We start from the raw sequence: 27,326 nt of genomic DNA on the forward strand, positions 1-27,326 counted from the left end.
GGTGCATCAGTATAATTTACAAAAGATAGTTTAATCTTTATGCAGTATCAGTTTACACTGATATGTTACAGCACAGACAGGAACTGAGGAAAATATTAAAAAGAAATTATTGAGAAGAAAGATGCAGCATTAAACCCATGAAGGAGTTTCTACAGGAGGTTGAAAGCTGTCATAGTTACATTGTAAAGTATGCACATGTGCCAGCATGCGTGTTCAAAATCTGACCACTAAGGTCATCCAGGACGGCACACCTATGCAAGCTATTAGACTGTGTCTGATCAGTGCCTGTAACAGACACGCTAAACATCCAATGAAACTCAAGCAATCGTGTACCCTTAAACAAATGCAGTAAGCAATTATTTGTAGAATAACAAAAATAAAAAAGATTTTAAAAAAAGGTTTAATGATAGCTGGAGTGGTGCACTAATCTTCTAAGAATAAATGAACCTCTCATTGGAGTTTGAGCGTAACATTCAGTCGAATGAAAAGTTAAAGACATCAGTACTGCTGCTCCTGACTTCAGAACCAGTACAGAGGTATTGCAATCTACTGCGCGTAGTTAAGACTGAATACAAAAGAACAAAAGAAAACACTGTAGCAGTGGGATCAAACACTATACTATAAATCCTTACTTACAGAATCTTACAAAAAGGTAATTAGAAAAGGCAAAACATCAACATACTGTAAATACACTGAAATTAATATTTTAAAAAAGAGTAAATCGACATATTAATGTCATGCATCCAAACATGATTGAAGTGGTTTTTACAGAGTGATAAGTAACAGGTGCTTCCATATAGTAGATAAAGTATAAAAATATAATACCATTAGTAAACATAATAATGTGAATTTAATATCCAGGTCCCAGCTGAGGCCAAGCTGACTGCCACTTCAACAAGCATGTGGACATGAGTCTTCCTCGTTTGTCGAGACTGTGTGTGTGTGACTTCACTAAGAAAATGGAATGTACATGATATTAAAGAAATACATGAACCAAAAATACTAACCATGTCAACAATGAACGAAACTAGGGACCCGTTAATATTTGATAATCGACATGCTACTGTTAGCATTTGGGGATGGCCTTCATTTAGGGGGTAAAAAAACATTAACAATAGTGGCCCTGAAGGACACTTAAACAGGCCTGGTTTACCACAGTGTCTGCAGCTTTCAGTTCCTTTGGTCTCTTGTAATAACGGTGGAATCAGCTAGGCAGATTGGAAGACTGTCCTGGGAAATATTGCACTTCCTACAACGTAATCATTATCCGACTTTGGAACATGACAGAAACCTGTCCTACGCTTTCCTTACACAATCTGTATTTAGAAATCCTCACAAAATTACCTGCTAATATACTCAATGTAAACATTTTCAAAGGTCATATTTTTAAGACCAGAATAAATGTGCTTTTGAAAAACAATCTTACAGATATGATCCAGATTTCTTTGAGTCCTTCAGGATAAGCAATGGTGGTCCTTCAGTACTGTGTGTCCTTGGCGTGGTAACGACCTTGGACTCTTTCTTGTCAGTATTGTTGAGCCTAGCTACACATCTTCTGTATATTCTCACAAACCCAGTAGGATCTGGTTTCCTTCATGACATCAACTCTCACTAATCAAAGTAAAAGCAAATGAAACATTAACTTTTAAAACTATTGTTGCATAAAAAGTGCAGATGGGGAAGAACTTTGTTAGGATCTGCAAAGACAAGCCTGGTTTTGTATTGGGTGGGGGTGGGACAGGGCATGGTGGGGGCAGGGCTAATGAGGAGCCAGCTGAGCTCCATCTTCCTTTCTGTTCATGAGTCGTCAGTGTGTGTAAGGAAGAGTGTCCAGAGCTCTCAGCAGCAGCTCACACTCCAGTGGCACTGCAGGCAGCCTCTCTCTCACTCACACACACACACACACACACACACACCCATAAATTGTGCTCCAAATAATCCTACAGAAATTAAAACAAACTCCTAAGACATGTTCTCTGTCTCTCTCACACACACACACACATCCTGTTACACAGAGACTGGAAGAACTGCAGGGTTAGAGAAGAGTGCAGCGGAAGAAACTGGGCTTCTTTGAGCGATTTTCAGTGATCTTGACTGGACCTCCTCCACCTGATGGGCTATTCTCATTCTACACACACACACACACACACACACACACACACAAAAAAACAAAAACAAAAAACAAACAAACAAAAAAAAAAACAGGGAGTCATTCAGTTAACAGCACAGAAGGATTTAGTTTATTCACCCAAGAGTCTAATGATTTCAAAATCCATTCTATGAATTGGAATTTAAAGTTTTATGCTCAGGTGGGTAACTGCAATGTACTATTCAAAATATATACAGTACAAATCTGGGATTGTTTTTTTTTTTTTTGTAAAATCATAGTGAACTTTTAAACCTCACCATACTAAACCATGCCATTTTTATTACACAAGTATTTAATTTAATTTAAGTTTTAACAAAACTTACCATTTTCCGATTAAGTCTGGTCATAATGTCTCTGCTCAGGGTGAAGAAGGCCTGAAATATTGGAATGAAATTCAGGACTGTTAACATTGGGCTGAGCTTTAGGACAAAGACAATGGAGTCCAGTTCCTTCAGTTTAAATGGCTAATCATTTTGTGCTCTTTATTAATATTAAAAATATTTCATCACTCAAAACTCATGTCATGCAATATTTCATCTTAATTTCTCATACCTCTTCTACATTTGTGCTGGATTTTGCACTAGTTTCTAAAAACTTGATCCCATAATCAATGGCCAGCTGTGTAAACAATCAGAAACACAAATAACACATCAGGCCTTCCATCCCACAATGCAACACAAAACTGAAAGTTGGTGTCAGTATTTAATATTTCCTCTACACACCTTCTCTCCCTTCTCTTTCGACACTTGTCTCTTATCGTTGATATCACATTTGTTTCCCAAAATCATTCGCTCCACATCAGACGACGCATGCTGTTACAGAACAGGAAATGACAACAAAAATGACCAGAACTGTCTGATATACCCAAGCACCTAACACAGGTCATTTGGACAGGAACATTCCGCCTCTAGTTATTTGTGGTGTAAAGTCCAGTAAGAAAAAACTGACTGAATATTCTCCTTTTATAAAATCAGGTTAGTTGTCTTTCTCTCAGATCCTGTTCTCCACATTAGAGGCTGTGGTGGTATTAGAGTTCTCCTACCTCCTCAATGTTTCTGATCCAGTTCTTAATGTTGTCAAATGATTTTTCATTAGTGATGTCATATACCAACATGATGCCCTGAGTATGGAAAAGCGTAGGAGCACTATGGATTACAACAGCAGCAGAACCCCACAGAGGCTAATATACATGTTACTTCTTTAATTAACTCTTATCACTATAATACAATAAGTATATATTATATAGCTTCATGACCACCCAAACATTAGTATAGTAAAGCAGTAAATGTTATTGTAGTTGAGCAGGTTAAATCTGGTGTGGGTCTTACCATTGCGCCTCTGTAGTAGGCTGTGGTGATTGTTCTAAATCGCTCCTGTCCTGCTGTGTCCCTACAAAACACACACGTGCACATGTTACTTCCTAGGTTCCATCATGCAGGGCTAATGGATCTAATCTTCCTGACTAGCTCAGCATTTCTCACCAAATTTGAAGTTTTATTTTCTTTCCATCCAGCTCAATTGTTCGAATTTTGAAGTCTATCCCTGAAAGAAGATAATAAAGACAATAGGATCATAACATGGTCTCTCTAATTGATTCTAATTCCAGACAGCTTTAATCTGCTACAATGTCACTTCCTGTAAAAGAGGACAGCAAAGGTACACCCAGAATGTGCACTGGGTAACAAAGGTCTCAGAATAACGGGATTGCACATCAGTCTTGTTAAAATATCTCAGACAGATTTCAGGAAAGTATACCTGTGTACATCAGAACTACTGAAAATTGTCTAGTGAAGTAGTGCATTTTTATGGCAACTTATTTATATTTACCTATGACCATGAAAATATTTTTTTTATTTCATACATTTTTACACTTTATTCGTAAGGAACAGCTGAATGGAGAAGAATAAGATTATCAGGCCATATAGGCTCTGAAAGCAACTGCTACTGCATACATGCATACATGCCCCCACCTCCCGATGTCTTTTTGAAAATCAAAATATGGTCACATTAATTAAGTCTAAACATGTTGCTTTCAGTGGGAATTGAAACTGGTCCCAGTTTATTACAATTATGAGGGAACTTGGCAGTTTATGAGCAGTCTTCTGTCCACAGAAAGTCTTGACAGGATATAGAACAGGAAGTGAGACAGCAGCGTTCTCCATGGCAATACAGGAAGTCTGTGGCATAGCAACAACAAGAGGTCAAAGAACTCGAACTCCTGCTCTGCAGACAGGAAATGTCCTACACAATCACCCCAACCCAACCAATCCACCCCCCACCCCAGGATGGAATTGGCAACTGTCTTGTGAATCAAGATAACAAAGCAAATATCACTCCATGGAGGTAAACTAGCCAACTATCTGCACAGAAAACCAGGATGTTTAAATAATTTTCCCAACAAATCAAACTCACTGGACCCATTCAGTTTGGATTCCCATTACATTAAATTAACCCCACTTAATGCAGGAATTGCTTTAATCTAAGTAATGTATGAAATCTTTGGGGTTTTGATTCGTGTAAGGTATAAGTAATGCTATGTAATGCTAGGTAATGTTAGACTGGCACAGCTGACCAGCCAACATCCAGGGACACCAGCTATGTACAGCATTACTTTAACCCAGTGGGAGACCATCACAGGTATCATAACCACGTCTCACCTGGTCAGAGTCAAGCGGACACGTTAGAAATGTAGAGTCATCTGCTGACTGACCAGCCCGTAGCGCCTCAGCGACATTCCCGGCCCATAGCAAGACTGCTAGGTTAGCTAGCTTAGCTAGCTAAATGTTAGTCAAACTGATTATTTTCAGTCTCTGGTTGTTATTATGGCAGCAACTTTTAAAAACACCCCAGTGAAATATTAGCGCAGAAATTCAAGTGACAGAAAGCTGAAACACTGGACACAACATTTGCTAACTTGACTAAAATGTTATCCGAACAGCTAAGGGAATCTATCAAAACGGAAGGCCTTTTATTTCCCTCAGCTCTGGCTCTTCTCTGCTACGCTGGAGTATATATACCAAAAAAATGTTCAAAATGGGAAACGACTGGACTTCATATCCAGCGACTGTGAATAGTAAAATCAAAGATGAAATCTCTTAGAAACTGACCAATGGTGGAAATAAAGGTGGTGTTGAACGCGTCCTCACTGAAGCGAAACAGTAGACATGTCTTCCCCACTCCGCTGTCCCCGATGAGCAGTAGTTTAAAAAGATAATCGTAGGTTTTTGCCATGTCTGTTCCGATGACTTAGTTAGCTGCCTGGCCTGGTAGCAAAGTAACGGTATTTAACTAACAGTACATAAAAATGTGGGCGAACTAGTCTACGGACCCACTACACTGGCAGGAGTCGGGCGTGTGTCGGGTGACGTCATAGCCGACCAGCGCAGCTAAGGGAACAACAGCTGAGAAACAAAAACATTAAACTACGAAAGTACAAACCGTGCGCAGCCATATAGTTCTGTTTCGGTTTTGTTCATTTATGACAGCGTAATAGGCTAATCATGTGTCAGGGAATAACTGAATAGGTGGTTCATAGTCCAGTAAAGATATACTGTTCCTCTTGTGAAAAAGAATGTTTAAAAAACAAATTTATAATGTAATTCTTGTAGTACGCCAATCCTAGACTCGTTATAGCTTATGAATAGTTTACATTTTGTGTAGCCATTGCTTATTTGGGTTTTTAGTTTTTAGTTTATATATATATATATATATATATATATATATATATATATATATATATATATATATATATATATATATGCCTTCAATACAATAGAATTTCTCTCTGTTTATTAAAACTATGAGCAATGTGAATCAATACTGTCTCAAATATTCAAATGTGAATCAATACTCTTAAAAATATTCAAATGTGAATCAATACTCTCTCAAATATTCAAATGTGAATCAATACTCTCTCAAATATTTAAATGTGAATCAATACTTTCTAAAATATTCAAATGTGAATGAATACTCTCTGATATATTCCGTACTGTGAATGTCGCCCACTGCTGTTTGTTTTGTTCATCGCAGAGGCACTGTTTTGTTCTGGCAGTCGATCTTACGACGTTCAGCGAGAGGAATAGCAAGGCTGACCTACAACAGGTGTAGCAGTTTTCTTTTGGTTGTTTTTCTAATCTGATTTATGTTACATGGTGCTAGTGGACACATAGTTTTGTTTTGTTTTTTTCATTTTAATTTCTTCCGTAAATTAGATCTTGCAATGAAACCTTAATACTGCTGAATGCTCGTGGCATGCAGCGATGTCGAGAGAAGACTCTCCATAGGAAATGGGAAGTAAGCAAACAACCTTCAGAGATGACCAACTCGACGAGTACCAGGTAGCTCACTTCATCACTCTGTAATTCTAGTGGCATTTGGGGCTTTTGGCTATTTAAAAAATACTATTAATGCTGTCTATGATGCTATCTGAAGTAACATTCTACATAAAGCATTCAAAGAGCCATTTGGTAAAACTCAAAATGTCTTCTAACAGGACTGCACATTTTTTACCAGTAAAGAAATTCTGCGGTAAGTGGCTGTTTAATATGATGGTGTACAGATCCCTTGTGTTATTTTATATGAAGGTGTGCAGATCCTTTGTGTTATTTGAGTCCAGTTTGTTTACTCTGCTGTGTTACTTATGGTTTGGTCTGTAAGGGAAGTACAGCTGGTCTTGGATCAATACATGATTAGTTTGGCCCAGCAGTAAATGTCTATAAATACTGTAAAAGTGTCTGTTGTTACTACTACTAATAATAATTAATAATGCATGTTTACCCACTGAAACACTTCTCATTCATATTTGTATGTGATTTTAGTTAACTGTGCTACAGACTACCTAATCTGTTCAGGAACGTTATGTAAACCCCCAGATGGGAAACACAGAAAACTGACCTTTCTGCAGTGCAAAACTACTTCTTATCACTGAGTCTGAAGTTTGGGTTGCAGTTGCTATTTACGGCTGTGATATTACACCACATAATAAATGCAGAAATATTTCTACAGGCCAAGTACTGGTTGGCATTGCAGACCCATAGAGTCGATCTATATGTATCCACTCTGTACTGGACTGACACACTCTCAGCTCATGTTGGGTTTTTCTCCTTTCTCCAGGTTACATGGGCGGTTCCGAGAACTGGCCCCCAACCTGGTTCCCCTGGACTACACAAACAATCCTGATATTACCCTCACCTCCTGTCTCATCACCGCCATGCCTGAACTTAAGGTAGGTTTAAGGAACAGACCTCAAACAATCTTTTTGTTTTAATGTTTTAATGATATCTTTCTAATTGTTCATTCTGAATTATTTAATATGTAAAATTTAACAGTTTAATTATTATTTAATGGTCTAATTATTTAAAGTATGAACTGTCTGTCTATAGGTCACTGGCTTGCTCTCACTAATGACTGTTTTTCTTGGGGCATTCTGACTCATCTTTCTGATTCTCTGACTCATCTTTGTGATACTCTGACTCGTCTTTCTGATACTCTGCTCTGTAGGAAAACCCTTTCCGCCAGCGCATAGTGGAGACCTTCTCAGAGGATGGCAGTGGGGACCTCAGCTTCAGTGATTTCGTGGACATGTTCTCCATCCTGAGTGAAATGGCACCACTGGATCTGAAGATCACCTACGCCTTCAAGATATATGGTCAGGAGTCCAGCTGTTGTGCTGTGCTGTGGGAGCTGGTGTTCTTTAAGTTTGTCTGCTTCACTCCACCTCTGGTCTTGTTAGATTTCAACATGGACGGGTTCCTGTGTGAGCAAGATGTGGAGGAGGTAGTGCACCGGCTGACTGGAGAAGAGCTGAAACCAGAGGAGCGCAAGCTGGTCTCGCACAGGGTGATGGAGGAAGCTGACCTGGATGGAGATGGGAAGCTTTCCCTCACTGACTTTGAGAACATGATTTCCAAAGCACCAGATTTCATTAGGTAATTAACACCTCAGACACCTGACACCATCGTGCCATGTAACAGGAAAATATGACTAAAGTCATTATGGAAAAAGATGTATAAAAACATCTCTAAAACTTTATTTTCACACAGTGTTGTACTGTAAAGTCTTGGGAAAGGTCCCAGTCTGATTCGACTGTTTTCTGCAGCATAGCTTCTGCTGTGGTTTTACATGGTCTGGTAAATAACCGTCATGCTGCTGTTACATAAAGACCCTGCAAAGCCTTTTAGTGCTGTTCCATCTATCACGGGGCTGTAAGCAGATCCCAGTTTATAGCACAAACCATTTGGAAATGGCTTAGTGCTGAGAGCTGAGAGATGAAAGCATTATTGGGCTGGACAGGTATATATATCCCATAATCAGCTGGCTAGGCTGAAGCCGGTTCAAACTGGTTTCCATCCCATGCGAGTGTCAGTGAGGGTGGGGCTTGTGTGCTGGGAGCCGTGCTAATGCTTGGATGTCTAACATGCTGTGCATCTGTCTGGACCTGTGCAGCACTTTCCACATACGCATATGAATAGCTGCAGAATGACCAGAAAAGGGCCATGAAGGAGGACATGAATGACTTGACAGATTCTGTGGAGGATTGTTTGTGTTCTCTGCCTCTGCTCTCTATGTTTTGATGCTGACCAAAATGCCTTTAAGTATACTGGTAAGCTGCATACATACAGATATAGGAAATAGACACTATAGTCTATGGTCATACCAATGTTATACTAATGTAATATTAATGTCATGCTAATGTCATACTAATGTCATGCTAATGTCATGCTCATCCCAGTACCTTGATCTGTGCTCTGGCTGCAGGTGAAAGGATCTTTTGGTCACTTTCAAGGACAGACTGCACAGGAACTCTTGCATAGTGAAGTTTTCAAACCTCCTTCTGACTAGCCCCGACTCCGTACTCTCCGTGACAGAAATCTTTGTGTGAAGTTTCACACGGGCCTTCTTTCAGTTACTTTCCATTCAATTATTATCATTAGATGTGAAAATTCTTTAAACTGTTGAAGGACTATAGACCACCTGGGACTTGGTCACTGATACTCTGTGCTACACAGCTGTGTAAGTCCTCCAGATACCATAAGAATGTGTCTAATCTAAAAAACATGTTTCTGGATTTGACTTTCTTGAAATCTTTGTTCCTTTTTTAGTCTTATTCTCAATCCGATAATTTGCACACTATTATGAATATAATCTTTGCTACTGGTAGAAAACCCTGAAACTCTGCTTTTAATAATACAGGCAACTAATGAGAGATAATGTTAGCAATTACTGGGAGATAATATTTTAAAAGTAAATCTTATTTCAGAGCACAATATAGTATTGAAACAGAAAATCACTTCATGGAAGAGCACTAAATATATATTACTCTTATTGTATTTTTGGTGAGTATATAATGTTTCATGTGAAACACTTTGATTCAGTTTATTGTCTGCTGAACAGAGAATAGAAAAGGTGACTTGTTCATATTTATCTTTTTTATTTAGTCATTTTAAAACAAGAGCATTGTAGATGTTATAAAACTGAACCAAAGAGTAAATGTCTGCCTGTAGGAAGGAGAGCAAATAAAGAAAGATTCAACCCCACTACTGTGTCTGCGTGCTGAGACTCAACCCCACTACTGTGTCTGCGTGCTGAGACTCAACCCCACTACAGTGTCTGCGTGCTGAGACTCAACCCCACTACTGTGTCTGCGTGCTGAGACTCAACCCCACTATTGTGTCTGCGTGCTGAGACTCAACCCCACTACTGTGTCTGCGCGCTGAGACTCAACCCCCCTACTGTGTTTGCGTGCTGAAACTCAACCCTGCTACTGTGTCTGCATGCTTAGACTCAACCCCATTACCTTCTCTGCGTGCTGAGACTCAACCCCACTACCATCTCTGCATGCTGAGACTCAACCGCACTACTGTGTCTCCATGCTGAGACTCAACCGCACTACTGTGTCTGCAGGTAGTAGTGAGCTCACAGCACTCTGTATCTACATTCACCCACACCAATGAAGTCCAGAGGTTCAGACAGAAATAACAGAAATTTCAGGCCTAGAATCAGGTATCACATACACTGGATATAATGAAGTGATTTTGTCTCTTTGGTACTATGATATCTATATGATATCTGTATGCTTATTCTAATATACATGTTTTGGCACAAATACAAACTTATTCAACCAGGTGAAATCTGAAGACTGATGCAAACATCACTGTACTTTATAGCTTCTTTGTTTACAATATTACTACAAAAGATTCAGAATGTCAGATATTTATGAAAGCACAATGCAAAGTGCAATATAGTATTATAACGCTGCATAACGCTATACCAAGTTTTGTTTAACATACATACTAAAGTCAATAAAATACATGACTGAAAAATTACATTTGTATGCAAACATGCAGAAAGCAACTACACCTGTCCAGCACATCACATTCTTTAGAACCTGCTCACTTCTTCTTTCCCTCTGGTAAGAATTTCCACCACTTATGCGTCTGCGAGAGAAAAGAATAAACCCCCTCCTGAATGGTTTGATCCAATAGTTTGATGCACTAGTTCTCTATATTTTGTCTTTTCTGGTGTCTTACCTTCTTTCCCCAAGTGTGCTGTCTGGGCTGCACCTCCTCCACGGTTGCATATGTGTTGCTGTGTCTATCAGGAATGTCCTCGTATGTGTTGATCTCCGGAATGCCTCCTTGCAGGCTCTCAGCTAAGCCCTCATAGGTGTCGTTGGTTTGCTGCTCTGGAATATCTTGGTAGGTGGTGTCTGATGTCTCAAGGTCACTGATTGGTTTGCTGGAGATCTCAGAAAATCGGCCTGGCTCCCCATAACTGTATGAACCCCAGTGTCTGTTGTGTCCAGCACAGAGCCCAGAAGAGGTCTGGTAGAGTGGGTTCGGTTGCAGAGCCGTTGGAGTTGTATGGAGGGGGTCACCAGGCACAGGCTGGTCATTGTCCTCATCCTTGAACACAGCCAATGAGGACGAGGAGACTGATCTGGGTGGAGCTGAGGATGCGTGTGGTGAAGGTGGAGGTGAGGGCTTGGCTGGATGACTGCTGTGAGATTGACCCTCCTCCAGATCAGGCAGCAACTGATGGCAGTCAGTCTGTTGGTACTCTAAATGACAGGGGAGGTGGCTGTTCAGGGAGCTGGATCCCCCGCTCCCCCAGGCAAGCTCTTCATCTGTGCCCATCTCGCATGGCAACTCCTCTGACTGGCTGTGTGGCTCTAGGCCATGGAACAGAGGTCTGCCTGTCAGGGTAGCACTCAAGGAATTCCGAAGAGGTAAGTTTTTCTTCAGAACAGGTGGCACCACCTGGTTACACAAAAATAATGATGATTATTGTACTTTTTGTTGCAGCACTGCTGTTGCAAATAAATATAACAAGATCAGTTTGAAATACCAAAGCAGTGTATAGAACACGTTTGTTTTTCCTTTTAGTGTCATGGCTGGAGACACAGTGTCCTTGGCGATGGCTACCTGAGTGATGTTCCTGTCAATGGAGCTGAAAGATGGCAGTCTGCGGTTACTGCCTTTAGGGGGCAGCAGAGGACCCCTCAGTGTGATATCAGCACGCTGGTCCCACAGACTCCGCAGGGCCTGAACACTTACACCTGAACTCACGCGGGACTTACCATGAATTACATCATACAGGTCATCAGACACAGCCTGAAAGAATGCACAACAGGTCAGCAATCCCCCAACACACCATCGGGCACTGATGCACACTCAATGAACCTCTTCCATATGCAGGAAAACTGCTTATTTTTTGGTGGATAGTCTGAAAGTTTCTTTTTGTGGAACTATTACTTAATTTCTTTTAAACCCTAACCCTAGATAGACTGTAGTTTTACACTCGTCTGTGTGTTCTGTATGTGGAGGTGACTCATACATCATTTTTACACACCTCAGCCTCCCTGTCCACTGTGAGACACTCTCCAAACGGCTGGATGGGTGTGTGTGTAAAGTGTTCAATCAGCTCCAACAGACTCGGGTGAGTGATACAGTCACCACTAACCACAAACACACTGTCCTTGGTCTGGTTAATCACAAAGTGACGACAACGATCTTTTCCCCTGCAAGAACCCAGTATGTGGTAGTGTACCCATTATTAAAGCACTTTTATCAAAAAACAAATATGACATGATTTATGACAATGATCACACTGATGTCTCTTACTTGTAGGAGAGAATGTAGCCGAAGGCTTTCTCACTGAGTCTGATGAGGAAGTTGCCGAGAGTTTTATCTCTGAGCTGGTCTTCAGCTTCTCTGAAAAACAAGTGCAGAGGAAAAACCAGGGAGGTTGTCAGCTGCACTCACCCATAAATAAACTTTAGCTAGGCCATGTAATGTCAATAACAATGTTTTTTATTAGTACAGTAAACATTCAATATAAGCATTACTGTGTAATCTGCTTCCACCAATAAGAAGATATGTTTTCCAACAATAGGATATTCATACTGCAGCCTTGCCTTGCCTTACTCCATAACTGGGTTTACGTGCTTACTGTCGGGAGATGAAGCCATGAAACCAGGTGGGGAAGCGTCCGTCATGCAGAATGAGTGATGCCTGAGTTTCAACAAACCAGGTGAGAACCAGCTCCTTCGTTCCACCTGCAGCCACCTCTGACTGCTCATGCCCGCGGCTGTCAGGCTTGTTCTCGTCTGGCCGTGATGCTCTGCTGCTCAATGGGTTTAGAGTTGCATTGATCTCATCCATCCTCACCATCTCCTTGGATCTTTACAAACACCAAACCGTAGAGGCACAGCAGAAATGCCCAGACACACCTCGAATGGCCGTGTTGCTGTAAAATGGCGCTGCTACTCCTGCCTGCTGCCCAGCTACAGGAAGACTGGCGCAGTTCATTTGACTATTTTTGCCTATTTTCCATTGCATGCTACTAAGTGAGTGTGTCTGTGAATGGTGGCATTGTTGAAGACTTTCTGTCTACCTTTGGTCAATTAGCACTGTTTCTTTGCTCATTGTGATTTTATTGCAATATCAGCATAGCTGATCTGTCTCCACTACTGCCTTGAGTAAAGAAACAAAAAGTGAACACGGAAACATGTAATCCACCAATGCGTAAAAGGTCACATGACCCTGGAACATATGAGGAGAGATGCAATCAACGAGATCCAAAATCAAATACAATGGCTTATGGGGATGTTGTCACTGTCACTGAGTGAATGTTTTACACATGGGGCCCCAAGCATTTTCCACTTAACCAAATCCAGTTTCTTACAACTGACAGAATGTTTCTTATTTAAGAAATACGGTCACTCAATGTGCTGAGAATTAGAATTAGACATTAAGTGGATTTCTTTGAATACATTTCTACAAATGTATTGATGTGAGCGAGTCCAAAGAAAGTGTATAAATGTGTCTGCACTTGTTAGGTGTATAATAGAAATAAATCATACTTGGACAAATCAGACTTTTTCAATATCTTGGCAGAGATGAAGAACCCTCTGCACAATGGGAGAGCAGAGGCTATGGGTGAACCATGGGTGAACCGCCACAGGATCTGCCCTGAGCCTGAGCTACTGACCCTGGGGGAGCTCTAATCTCCTGTGTTTAAACTAGTACTGTTTCAGATGACCATAGCAATCAAGTACACAAAATATTGGACATATAAGTGATCGATATGGAGCATTATTCTAGATTATAAGTGACAAAGATGGAGTATTATTCTTGATCATAAGTGATAGAGATGGAGTATTATTATAGATTATAAGTGGTAGAGATGGCGTATCTAGATTATAAGTGTTATGATTGCACACACACACAAGGAAGAGGATCTAATCACAAGATGTTTTATTAGGGAAATCAAACAGATCAGAGGGGTCAGGCAGGTATTCGCAGTCAGGTTGGTTCAAAGTCGATAACACGAGGCAGAGAACCGGGGGGTGTCCAGGGGTCAGACAGGAGACAAGGTTTGAAACACAGGCAGGAGTCAAAAACCAGGAAGACAAAACCGTAGCTGAACCGTTTGGTACACAGCATAATGTTGGCAATACTTCGTGACGTGCGTGTGAGGGAGGGGACTTTAAGTCAGGGAGCAGTGATGAGAGAAATCAGGTGTGTGCTAGTATTCTGGCGAACCAGTGGAGGCATGTGTGGGAAGAGGTAGGCATGGCAGTGTGGGGTTGAGCGTGATTCCTGGGTGTTTGTAACATTGAGATGGAGTATTCTATATTATAAGCGGTAGAGATGGAGTATTATTCTAGATTATAAATGGTAGAGATGGAGTATTATTCTAGATTATAAATGGTACAGATGGAGTATTATTTTAGATTATAAGCGGTAGAGATGGAGTATTATTCTAGATTATAAATGGTAGAGATGGAGTAATATTCTAGATTATAAGCGGTAGAGATGGAGTATTATTCTAGATTATAAATGGTACAGATGGAGTATTATTCTTGATTAAACAATGCCAGATATGTCGATATTTGGATGATAGAAGAGAAAGGTCCCAGCAAAGGCCAGTGAGTGCATCCGTTTTTGCTGACCTGCAAATTATTGATCCAAAGTAGTCGATTTTATATCCTGAGAACAATATAAACATCAATAAGTGGGAACAGAGAAGTGTAAGGTTTTATAATTAATAAAATATATGTATATAGTTTGTTAATTAAAGTGAAAAATTGTAAGAACTATTGACCAAATTACTATGAAGTTCAGAGTTTGATCTAATGTCATTAGCAGGACCTTAACATTTTCTGTTTGACTGTGTTGATGACTTACATCCAAACCAGATATAAGTCATCAATCAGTCCCATGTAATGATGGATCAGTGTGGTAAGAACATTCTACGCTCCTGGAGATCAAGTACACAGTGTCATAAACATCTTCAGTAAACTCCACACACCTGTATAATCGCATTGAATAAATGACTACTGATTAGTCCTTGTTCTATAACAAAATATATATGAGTGAAATGTAAAATGTGAATTATTATCTCCCAGAGTGCAAAGATCGCTATCCTCTTACATATAAAATTTAAGTTACACAAGGCAATTTATTTAGTTAATTACGAAGACACTCTCAGTTATGTTAAAACAAGCTCAATAACATCATATGACTAGGACAGGGAGGAAATGAAAGATGACTGATAGAAAATAATACCAGCGTGCTTCTAGAATGCGACTGCAGTGAAATGGCTCAGCTTTCCAAGGCGATCTTAAAATGACAGGTTATGAGGTTATGTTGAGCATTATGGCATTATGTTAATCATTGTAGACCTCAGATATCAGAAAACTAAGACTGTCACATTTCACCTTCAGGCCAACTTTACACTCCACGTGCCCTAGCGCGTGCAGCGTGCAGGCGCCACTTCAACAGGTGGCGTCCTGTTTTAGACGCAGAGGCACGAGCGTTCACACGCGCGCCCAGTTACTTTGACATGTTCTCTTAACAAACACACAAACCCAGACAAACATCTAATCACCTAATCATTTATGAGGTAAGAATCCCATGCTTTTCTAATTAACTGTCCTAGATTTTCTTTTCAGATGAGAGTTGTTTTGGGGAGCAGGTCTCCACGCTCATAATTTTGCTGATAAAGCAGATGAATTATTCTGTCATCGCTGAATCAAAACGTCAAACTCGGAGTTTCCTCTAACGCAACTCTCGCCTGTTCTTGCCTATAAAACTGGGAAATTTGTTCATGTCGATCGTATTTCGAATTCAACGACTAATTTTACGATTTCTCTTAATAAATGTGCCCTTTCCATAAGCGACCGTTTTGGTTTTTTTTTGTTGTGTTTTTAACATAGACTGCCTGCCGATGACAAGAGCAAGTATGTATTTAGCTGTAATGTAATATTTCTATCAATTGGCCACTGGGGTCTGGGGTCATATTGCTATTTTTAATTGGATTTAGTCCAAATTTAGTTGGTTTAGTCATTTAGTAAATTCAAGTAATTTTATATGAAAAAAACGATACATTTGTGTATTGGCTAAAAATAAAAATGTTGATGTAATGGGGAGGGAGAGGGAGAGGGAGAGAGAGAGACAGACAGACATGCTCAGCATTCACCACTTATTTCTGTGTGTGTAGAGTGTGGAGAATGGCCATGTGTACGCAGCAGAAGGTTGAAGACGTCTATGAAATTGGAGAGGAGCTTGGAAGGTGAACTATTTAAACCCTTTTTCTTACCATACAATATCATGTGTAACACATGTGGCATTAGACTGGTGTGTGCAGGCTTGCCCTTTTATTCCTACTGGCGTTATGGTTATAATCACGCTGAACGCAGCCAACCAAGAAGACAAAAGCATTTTCTTCAAAGCAAAAGGCTTTCTTATATAAAGAAAAAGGTTTTCTTATATAATTATGCCTTCCAGTTCTGAAGTGTTAACATAGCTTTATTGTCTTTTGGTTATTGTATGCTTTGGCTGCTAATCTCACACCCTTGATTTCAAATATTTTCACTAGTTGTCCCACAGAGGTAAAAATCAGATTTCAGTGAAACATCACAGGATTTAGAATTTGTGTCATTTACACATTACACAATTACCCTGTTTATGTGTGTGTATACATTGGCCAGTGAGTCCTGACTGTCCAGTGACTCCTGACTGTCCAGTCACATAGACTACAGATAGGGAACTATGTTTGCATACCCAACTCCTAGCCAACAATGCAATGTTCAAAAGCAGTTTTGCTTGACCTGAGTGCATGTAGGAGTAATTGTATAAATCTGTACAACATGTATAAAATGTACTGAAATCAGAGAAACCAATACCACCACATCCACTAACACCACTAAAACAAATGACATCACCTCCACTAACACGTCTAAAACCAATATCACCACCTCCACTAACACCACTAAAACCAATGACATCACCTCCACTAACACCACTAAAACCAATACCAGCACCTCCATTAACCATTGAAAACAATGACACCACCTCCACTAACACCACTAAAACCAATGACACCACCTTCACTAACACTGCTAAAACCAATGACACCACCTCCACTAACACCACTAAAACCAATGACACCACCTCCACTAACACCGCTAAAACCAATGACACCACCTCCACTAACACCGCTTAAACCAATGACAGCACTTCCACTAAAACCAATACCACCACCTCCACTAACACCACTAAAACCAATGACACCACCTCCACTAACAACACTAAAACCAATGACATCACCTCCACTAACACCACTAAAACCAATACCAGCACCTCCATTAACCATTGAAAACAATGACACCACCTCCACTAACACCACTAAAACCAATGACACCACCTTCACTAACACTGCTAAAACCAATGACACCATCTCTGATAACACCGCTAAAACCAATGACACCACCTCCACTAACACCGCTAAAACCAATGACACCACCTCCACTAACACCGCTAAAACCAATGACACCACCTCCACTAACACGGCTTAAACCAATGACAGCACTTCCACTAATACCACTAAAACCAATACCACCACCTCCACTAACACCACTAAAACCAATGACACCACCTCCACTAACACCACTAAAACCAATACCACCACCTCCACTAACACCACTAAAACCAATGACACCACCTCCACTAACACCACTAAAACCAATGACACCACCTCCACTAACACCACTAAAACCAATGACACCACCTCCACTAACACCACTAAAACCAATGACACCACCTCCACTAACACTGCTAAAGCCAATGACAGCACTTCCACTAACACCACTAAAACCAATGACACCATTATCATAAGCACACCAACAGCACCAGTGTTATGTCCATTAACCACACCAACACCATCCAGAGTTAAAAGGACATTGACCAACACATTGACTTAGGACACTCAGTAACTAAGTCAAGTACTATGATTAAATATCAACTTCTCATGCTGACACTTGTCAGTGCTGGAGAAATATTGTGTAGCTTGGTTTTGGTATTGTGTAGCATCATCAGTCCAACCAACAATGGACCTCCTGGATCAGATCACTACTGTAGTGATATGTCTAGTGTCTAGTGGTACCACTAGTCAGGTGAACATCAAACACCTCGAGGCACATGGCTGGTGAAACTCTCTTAGGCCTGGAATCTTTATATGTCTACCATAAGGCTTCTCGGATCACCATGAAAGCAGGAGACAGTGAGGAGACTGTGTAAAGGCCCCAGTCTCGCTCGCACTGGCCGTGTTGTTGGCTGCACATGCGCTGTAGTGAAATATGTTACAGGGAACAGTCGATGGGGCCTTGACTCACCACACACTTTCTCCCGAAAAGAAAGTACATCAACATGACTTCTCTGAATGAAACGACTGGTCTTTGATTGAATATACTGTTGATTTGTGTAACATTATGGATGTTAGACAGGCAGGATACCACCAGAGAATATCCTGTACTGTATACAACGTGATACAATACAGGTTTAGTACAGTACATGGTGATACAGTATGGGTTTAGTACAGTACAGGGTGATACAGTACTGGATGATACAGTACAGGGTGATAAAATACAGAATTAGTACAGTACAGGGTGCTACAGTACAGGGTGATACAATACAGGTTTAGCAGAACTTGAAAGAGGACAAAATGGAAATGGTGAGAGACAAGATGATCAAGAGAGTGATCGAATGGGCTGCATGACCTAGGACAAACTGAAGTGTGGTGGAAACCATGGGGAGTGTGGTGGAAATCGGGTGTGAGATCAAACTGGCTGCAATCAAATGAACAGAGTTGTTTTAGCCACTCTAGAAACAACCCTTCATGACACTGAAGATTACAGACACTGAAGACCAAGAGCTACAAGGCCTTCATATTACTCGTGCTTCTGTAAGGCTCTGTACAGCATGTTTTTCCACTGATGTTTCAGTCTCAGTATGTGAAGTTCAATGCATTCCACAATGCAAGTTTTGGCTGGTATGAAGTGTGAGATTAGCAACTGTGGCCTGTTCCAAGTCACCAGAACCAAGCACTAGGTGAGAGTTTGTTGTTTAGACACCAACCAAGATGGGCAGGACACGTAAGAAGGACATTGCCTCCCCAAGATAATGCTGTTCGGAAAAGTAATTTGGGGCAAGGGACTGCCAGGATGTCCACAATAGACCTACATGGAATGCCTGTAAAAATACCTACAGAAGGTTGGTCTGTGCAGAGAGAACTAGATGGAGTTCTTGTATGAAGACCTACAGAAGGTTGGTCTGTGCAGACAGAACTGGTTGGAGTGCTTGTATGAAGACCTACAGTTGGTCTGTGGCTGCAGCAAAGAAAAGCCCAAACCTCATAGAAGGGGAAGAAAGACACTTACTATTGTGCATTAGAACTTATTATAGCATTATAGCTGTATGAAACCATGTGTGAGGTTATATAAACATGTCTAAACATGAGTGAATGTTTTTCAAAACAAATAAAACGTATGAATCCTGGCATATTTGTACATTATGTTTTGGTTTCATGGTTACCTTTACATTTACGGCAATTAGCAGATGCTCTTATCCAGAGCAACTTACAAAAGTGCTTTGTCATTTACTCATAGAATATATCCAAGTACAGTACAGTAGGTTAGAATTAAACATACCAATGAACTAGAATACTGTAGAATACAGGGATGAATGCTGATACATAAAAGTGCAAAATACATAAGGTCTATCTTAAACAATGATAAGTGCTATAAACAATAAGTGCTAGAGTTTGTTAAACAACATAAACAATGCCCTACAATAAGTACTAAATTAGTCAGTCAGTATGGGAGCAGTGTCAGTTGTCCTTTAAATATTCTGCAAATAGATAGGTCTTAAGTCTGCGTTTGAAAATTGCAAGGGACTCTGCTGTCCGGACAGCAAGCAGGAGTTCATTCCACCATCTTGGAGCCAAGACAGAAAATAGTCTCGATGCTTGTCATCCATGAGACCTGAAGCAATGTATTTCAAGCCGAGCTGTACTTGAGGTCCAAAGTACTTGAGGTACAGATCGCGCTTTGACCATTGACCTCATGTATTAAGGGGCTGGTCCATTTTTGTCTTTGTAGGCAAGCATCAAGGTTTTAAATCTGATGTGTGCAGTTACAGGGAGCCAATGAAGGGAGCGCAGCAGTGGAGTAACGTGTGAACTTCGGAAGATTGAAGACCAGTCGTGCTGCTGCATTCTGGACAAGTTGTAGAGATTTGATGGCTCTTAGAGGAAAACCAGCAAGTAGTGAGTTGCAGTAGTCTAGCTTTGAGATCACAAGACACTGCACAAGCACCTGGGTAGCTTCCTGCAAAAGAAAGGGTTGAATCCTTCGTATGTTACAAAGGAGGAATCTACAAGACTGGGTTAGATTAGAAACATGAGTTGAGAACGACAACTGGTTGTCCAAAGTTATGGCCAGGCTATGGGCAGCTTCGGATGGTGATACCAGGGAGTTCTCAAAGGAAACAGTGAGGTCATGGTAAGGGTTGGGAGTACCTGGGATGAACAGAAGCTCGGTTTTACTGGGGTTGAGCTTCAAGTGGTGGGCTGTCATCAATGATGCCATGTCAGTCAAGCATGCTGAGATACGTCTGGAGACCTGCGTGTCAGAGGGTGGAAAAGAAAGAAATAATTGAGTGTCATCGGCATAGCAGTGGTAGGAGAAACCATGAGAAGATATTACATCACCAAGAGAACGAGTATACAAAGAGAAGAGAAGGGGGCCCAATACTGAGCCTTGTGGAACACCAGTGGAAAGTCTACACGGTTTGGATGTGGATCCGCTCCATGCCACCTGATAGGACCGTCCATCCAGATAGGACTGAAACCATCTCCAAGCAGAGCCAGTCACACCAAACCTGGAAAGAACAGAGAGAAGAATGTTGTGGTTCACTGTGTCAGAGGCTGCTAAAAGGTCTAGAAGAATCAAAACAGATGACTGTTTGGCAGCTTTAGCGGCATGAAGTTTCTCAGTCACTGCTATGAGGGCCGTTTCTGTAGAATGTGCTGGTTTGTAGCCAGACTGATTTGGATCATGCAGCTGGTTCTGGGTGAGAAAAAGAGACAATTGATTATAAACTGCTCTTTCAAGGGCTTTTGAGAGGAAAGAGAGAAGTAATACAGGTCTGTAGTTGGTAACGCTGGAGCTGGTGGACTTCTTGAGGATTGGTACCACCCTGGCGGTTTTGAATGCAGTAGGCACGTATCCAGAAGATAAGGAGTTGTTGATGATGGCAGAGATGAAAGGAAGCAGATCTCTTGTGATTGTCTGGAACAGAGCAGAAGGAACTGGATCCAGCGGACATGTAGTCAGATTGCTGGAAATCAGGAATTGAAGAATTTCATTTGTGGAGAGAGGAAAGAAGTCAGAGAGTTGGATGTTGGGGAATGCACGTTGGTTGGAGGGGTGGGAACAGAGGAAAAGGACTGGCGGATTGCTGCAACCTTCTCCTCAAAGAAGGTGATAAAATCCTCTGGAGTAAGAGATGAGGAAGGAGGGGGAGGATTAAGGAGATAAGAAAAAATAGTGAAGAGCTTGCGTGGATCAGATGATGATGATTCGAATTTCTCTCTGAAGCAGGATGACTTTGCAGATGTTACTTCCAGTGAGAACTTGGAAAGGAGAGACTTGTATGAGCTAAAGTCTGAATCTACACGAGATTTCCTCCACCGCCGCTCTGCAGACCTTAATTCTCTCCTGTGGCAGCGAAGTGTTTCTGTTAGGCAGGGGGCAGGTGGGGAGGACTTAGCAGGTCTAGAGGATAGAGGACACAGAAGATTCATTGATGAGAAGAGTGTAGAAATGAAAGTCTTTGTAACTGTATCCAAAGAGAGAGAAGACAGAGAGTCAGGGTGAGGAAGGGTGGACAAAATAGTAGAAGTAAGGGAAGAGGTAGTTATGGAGTGCAGATTGCAACAGAGGAAAGGAGGAACATGTTGGAGAGGACTATATGGAAAGAGAAGAAAGGGAGAGAGAGAAGGATAGAAAGTGATGGTCCGAGAGGTGGAGGGGGTGACTGCGATGCCCGATGTTGTGGTGGTACGGGTGAAGATCAGGTCCAGAACATTGCCCGCTTTGTGAGTCAGAGAAGAGTGGTTGCAGGTGAGGTCAAATGCTGTCAACAGCGGAAGGATGCAAGAGGAATGCAGCTTGTCTGATGGAAGGTTGAAGTCACCAAGGAGAATGAGTGTATTTCCTTCAATGGGGAATTGACTCAGAAGGAGTCATTACTCCTATCTGGCCAGTTAATTAATGTTAATTAATGTGTAATATTCTATAATCTTAGATGTTTTCATATTCCACAGTGTCTGTCAGAACAGTAGGAACAGTACTCCTGTAGATGGTCACTGCTCTTGCATAAGTTTCCCTAACGAGCCTCTATACCTGTGATCTACTTTGATTAATGTGTGTTAGTACAAACATTGCTAGCCGTGACAGAGTGTTGTCCTCACTGCTGTGGCTGCAATAGCGGGCAGTTTGCCATCGTTAAGCGGTGTTGGGAGAGGAGCTCCGGCCACCAGTTTGCTGCCAAGTTCATAAAGAAGCGTCAGAGCGAGGCTAGCCAGCGCGGCGTGCTTAGAGACGACATTGAGAGGGAGGTCAGCATCCTGCAGAAAATACAACACCACAACATCGTCACCCTGCACGACGTCTACGAGAACAAGACTGACGTGGTGTTGATCCTGGAACTGTGAGGACACACACACACACACACGGACATGGACATACAGTCATATGGAAATGCACATACATGCATACACACAAACACATATGGACATGCACACACATACATGCACACATACACACACATGGACATGCACAGACACACACATATGGACACACAAGCACACGCATACTCATGAAGTCCCTAATGTTCCAAGGCTGGTTGTTAACTTTTTTGTAACATATTAAAGAACAAATGGCCAATGGTAGTGAAGTTTCACAGGTGCTTGCCGTGTTTCACCCTACACGACGTCTAGGAGAACAAGACAGACATGGTGTTGATCCTGGAACTGTGAGGATACACACACACACAAACATAGGGACATGGACATACAGTCATATGCACACACACACACACACACACACACACACACACACAAGAACACACACACACACACACAAGAACACACACACACACTCACACACGGACATGGACATACAGTCATATGCACACACACACACACACACTCACACACGGACATGGACATACAATCATATATACACACATATGGAAATGCACATACAGGCATACACATAAACACATATGGACATGCACACACATACATACGAACATACACACACATGGACATGCACAGACACACACATATGGACACACAAGCACACGCATACTCATGAAGTCCCTAATGTTCCAAGGCTGGTTGTTAACTTTTTTGTAACATATTAAAGAAGGAATGGCCAATGGTAGTGAAGTTTCACAGGTGCTTGTCGTGTTTCAGTGTGTCTGGAGGAGAGCTCTTTGACTTCCTGGCTCAGAAGGAGTCACTGAGTGAAGATGAGGCTACTCAGTTCATCAAGCAAATACTGGAGGGTGTTCACTACCTACACACAAGAAACATCGCTCACTTTGATCTTAAGGTGTATGCCCTATCCTCGCACGTATGTGAGGTGTATGCCTTACCCTCACACATCTGTGTGAGGTGATGTCACTACCCTTGCACGTCTGTGTGACTAAGGTATATGTTGCTACCCACGCACGTTTATTGTGAGGTGATATCACTGCCCACGCATGTTTATGTGAGGTGATGTCACTACCTACACACATCTATGTGAGTCATTTTGTCTGTTATTTCTTGTGTTAAAGTCTGGAGTGTTGGAGTGTTTCAAATGAACAGCAAAACCCAGTTGGAAGCTAAAGGAAACCATACCAGAACATTCTGACAGTGAAAAGGACTAGTTTGGGTGTTGTGGAACTAGTTAAAACAGAAGCAGTGCCTGTAGAAATTCAAAAATAGTTTAAAAAGGTGAAAAAGTGCACACATCCATCTTCAGCTGCTAAGGGGAACTGCATTTCACACAACTACACATGAATGGAGCAGCCAGGAAAATATTTTTTACTAAAACAAAAGCTGCAAACTGCACAAACTGTTCATGTACTCATATATCAGGGATCTCCAGTGCCGGTTGTGGAGGGTAAGGGTTGAGCTCATATATCAGGGCTCTCCTGTGTCTGTCGGGTTCAGCACAGTTGGGTGGTAAAACATTCTAACAAAACTGTCCTAGTCAAGCCATCTGTCCAAACTCTAATTATCAGCATCATCTATTTACTGTGTAAAAATCTGACTGTTCTTAGAAATACACGAATAAGGAATTGTGCTTTGTGTCTGGAGCAGATCATTGATAACTGCTGATATAACTAGTCAGCTCTCATTCTTAGTTATAGATAAGTGGCTTTGTGTGTTATTGCTCTGTTTTGAGAGGTAATCGTTTGTGTGATTATCCTTTTCTGTAGCCTGAAAACATCATGCTTCTTGATAAGAATGTTCCTCTGCCTCGGATCAAACTCATCGATTTTGGCTTAGCTCATAAAATTGAGGAAGGAGCTGAATTTAAAAACATCTTTGGAACTCCAGAATTTGTGGGTAGGATACAAAACATACACAGAAATTACAAGCCAAGCATGAATATGAAATATGAACAGATTACACAGTTTATCTGTGCTGCTGATGTTTAGGCAGTTGTACGACACACTTTTGGTTTTGTTTGCATGTTCTGTCCAAATGCTTTTTCAGCTCCTGAGATTGTGAACTATGAGCCTTTGGGCCTGCAGGCCGATATGTGGTGAGACTTTTGTTTCAGCTTTGTTTCAGTATATCCAATGTGATATTTTATCACAATTTTTTTCACACATTTTGTCACATGGTTAGTGAACAAACTAAGCACGGTTTTCTGTTTTAGGAGTATAGGAGTGATCACTTATATACTGTAAGTTTGGGAAATGTTTTCTAAAAATATCCTTGAGCTTGTTTTAGCATTTTATCATAATTGCTGTGACAGCTTGATATTGATCAGTTGACTTTGTGTTTATTTGTTTGTCCATGTTTGTGTGTGTGTGTGTGTGTGTGTGCAGGTTGAGTGGGGCATCTCCATTCTTGGGTGAGACAAAGCAGGATACATTAGGAAATATTTCAGCTATGAACTACGAGTTTGATGACGAGTTTTTCGGCCACACCAGTGAACTCGCAAAGAGCTTTATCAGACAGCTGTTACAGAAAGACACCAAGTAAGTGCTGATGGCAGACGGGGTCAGTGGGGTCAGTTAGTGTGTGTCACAGAGAGTGCCATAGATGTTAGTGTATGTCACAGAGAGTGCCCTAGATGTTATTCTTCCACAGAGTGCGCTAGATGTTAGTGTGTCACAGAGAGTGCCATAGATGTTAGTGTGTGTCACACAAAGTGCTGTAGATGTTAGTGTGTGTCACAGAGTGTTGTAGATGTTAGTGTGTGTCACAGAGAGTGCCGTAGACATTGGTGTGTCACAGAAAGTGCCGTAGACGTTAGCGTGTCACACAGAGTGTCGTAGATGTTAGTGTGTCACAGAGAGTGCTGTAAACGTTAGTATGTGTCACACAGTGTCGTAGATTCTAGTGTGTCACAGAATGTGTCGTAGATGTTAGTGTGTGTCACAGAGAGATCTCTTTGACAGAGTCTAGGAGTAATTACTTATCAGAGGTGCTGTTGGGTTGTTGCTTTACAGAAAGAGACTCTCAATTCAGGATGCATTAAACCATCCCTGGATCAAGGTAGGAATTCACTCCCTTTTCTTGTTTTTTCCCACATCCATGACGTCCACTCCTTCACCCTGTCTGTCTGTCCTTGTCCTTGGACTTGTAGTCTAGTGAGCACAGGGAGGAGCCCAGCAAAGCCCTGGAGAGGAAGTGTGAGCATCGACAGCTGAAGACCAAGCGGCTGAAGGAGTACACCATCAAATCCCACTCCAGCATGCCACCCAACAACACCTACATCAACTTTGAACGCTTCGCCCAGGTGGTGGAGGACATCACAGGCATGGAGGACACCTTCAGCCAGCTGGCCTCAGCCCAGGCTGTCCTGCAAGAGGACATCGATGCACTTGCTTCCATCTACAGCCAGAAGGAGCTGTGGTACAGAGAGGAGAGTGAGAGCATCCATCACGATCTCTCACAGCTCCACTACGAGTTCCGCAAGGTGGAGACGCAGAGGCGAGGCGTGCAGGAGGACGTGAGGGCAGTGGAGGTGGCCGTTGGCCGTGTTAGTGAGCGCTACAGGGAGAGGCAGGCCCACTTTGAGGCACTGCAGGAGGAGCTGGGGGCAGAGCTGCACTGGGTGCAGGAGGTGGTCGGATCAAACCAAGTGGTTGGCAGCAGTGGGGGGGGATTCCCCAGCTGTAGCTTCAGCAGTGTGTTTAACTCAGATTTGAATGAAGCAATTAAGGAGCTACTGAACAGGTCCTGTGGGGGAGATCTGCTGACAGGCCTCAACCTAGACCAGCAGAGATGATACACACACACACACATGAAATTAAATAAACTTTATTTCATTTCACTGAGCCTATTACCTACTATAAATGTGCACACGCCAAATAAACTTTATTTCGTTTGATTTGATCCACACACATCATGACCACATTATGATCTTCAGTGCTGGGAAGACTCACTATTACATGGAATTTTCGGTTCTAAGATATAACAATATAAAACACTCCTTACAATATGAAAAATGACCAAACAAATAATTCATGAGAAATTTAGAAATGTTTGTATTGCCAATGCCTGAAGATTGCAGATTTTTAAAGTCTTATTTCCATCCGGACTATGCTGGTGGGTCTCCAGCTGTTATCTGTACTGCCCTGTCAGATAGCATACAGCACATCTGCTGAACTATTATATTGTAATATATAATAATATTGAAATATATAATATTGTTGTATATAATAACATTGTAATATATAATGTGATTATATATAATAATATTGTAATAAATAATGTGGTTATATGTAATAATATTGTGACTTTTTTGCTTGAAGCCAGTGTATCATCATGGCGTTCTGTCATTTGTATCACTATGGAATGTTGATAAATGGGCAGATTATTTAAAATCTTACATAAGAAATCCAACACCAATATTGGTCTGATTTATTTGTGTTCATAATCCTGGACACTTCCCTCTACCTCATTTCTGGCATTTGTGAGACAAGTGTCCAGTGTTTTTGTCCATTTGTTTGTGTAGGTCTTCAACAGAGGTGGCTGTACTGTGAGATATGAACCATTTAATGGTGGTGAGAAGCATGACTGTAGTTTTACACTGTTTTGG

The 27,326-nt window shown here is 41.4% G+C and overlaps 3 protein-coding genes across 5 annotated transcripts; 2 read left to right on the top strand and 1 right to left on the bottom strand.

The window, feature by feature from the left end:
• Positions 1-12: 12 nt before the first annotated feature.
• LOC113567561 (ras-related protein Rab-8B) lies at positions 13-5,543 on the bottom strand. The gene is made up of 8 exons (XM_026995618.2): positions 5,257-5,543; positions 3,631-3,691; positions 3,478-3,538; positions 3,192-3,269; positions 2,872-2,961; positions 2,702-2,767; positions 2,473-2,523; positions 13-2,128 (listed from the first exon to the last, which is right to left on the bottom strand). The coding sequence occupies exons 1-8, from the start codon at positions 5,378-5,380 to the stop codon at positions 2,036-2,038; spliced, it is 624 nt and encodes a 207-aa protein (XP_026851419.1). The 5' UTR covers positions 5,381-5,543; the 3' UTR covers positions 13-2,035.
• A 662-nt stretch (positions 5,544-6,205) lies between these two features.
• On the top strand, positions 6,206-9,674 carry LOC113567565 (calcium and integrin-binding family member 2-like). Of its 3 annotated transcripts, XR_003409471.2 has the most exons (7): positions 6,206-6,486; positions 6,642-6,676; positions 7,262-7,373; positions 7,649-7,796; positions 7,881-8,076; positions 8,594-8,750; positions 8,906-9,674. XR_003409471.2 is itself a non-coding variant. In XM_035528888.1 (6 exons), exons 1-6 carry the CDS (start codon positions 6,436-6,438, stop codon positions 8,907-8,909), a joined length of 546 nt encoding a protein of 181 aa, XP_035384781.1. In that variant the 5' UTR covers positions 6,206-6,435; the 3' UTR covers positions 8,910-9,674. The 3 variants fall into 3 exon arrangements, 2 of the variants coding, with proteins under 2 accessions (XP_035384781.1, XP_026851421.2); XM_035528888.1 differs by lacking the exon at positions 8,594-8,750; XM_026995620.2 differs by lacking the exon at positions 8,906-9,674 and having other exon boundaries at positions 8,594-8,886.
• A 5,801-nt stretch (positions 9,675-15,475) lies between these two features.
• Positions 15,476-26,525, top strand: dapk2a (death-associated protein kinase 2a). Its single transcript, XM_035527365.1, has 10 exons — positions 15,476-15,556; positions 16,154-16,225; positions 22,483-22,704; positions 23,474-23,612; positions 24,487-24,616; positions 24,767-24,815; positions 24,933-24,959; positions 25,105-25,257; positions 25,732-25,777; positions 25,869-26,525. Exons 1-10 carry the CDS (start codon positions 15,552-15,554, stop codon positions 26,511-26,513), a joined length of 1,488 nt encoding a protein of 495 aa, XP_035383258.1. The 5' UTR covers positions 15,476-15,551; the 3' UTR covers positions 26,514-26,525.
• The last annotated feature ends 801 nt before the right edge of the window (positions 26,526-27,326 follow it).

The sequence above is a fragment of the Electrophorus electricus genome, chromosome 1, assembly GCF_013358815.1.
Source record: "Electrophorus electricus isolate fEleEle1 chromosome 1, fEleEle1.pri, whole genome shotgun sequence".
Taxonomy (NCBI): domain Eukaryota; kingdom Metazoa; phylum Chordata; class Actinopteri; order Gymnotiformes; family Gymnotidae; genus Electrophorus; species Electrophorus electricus.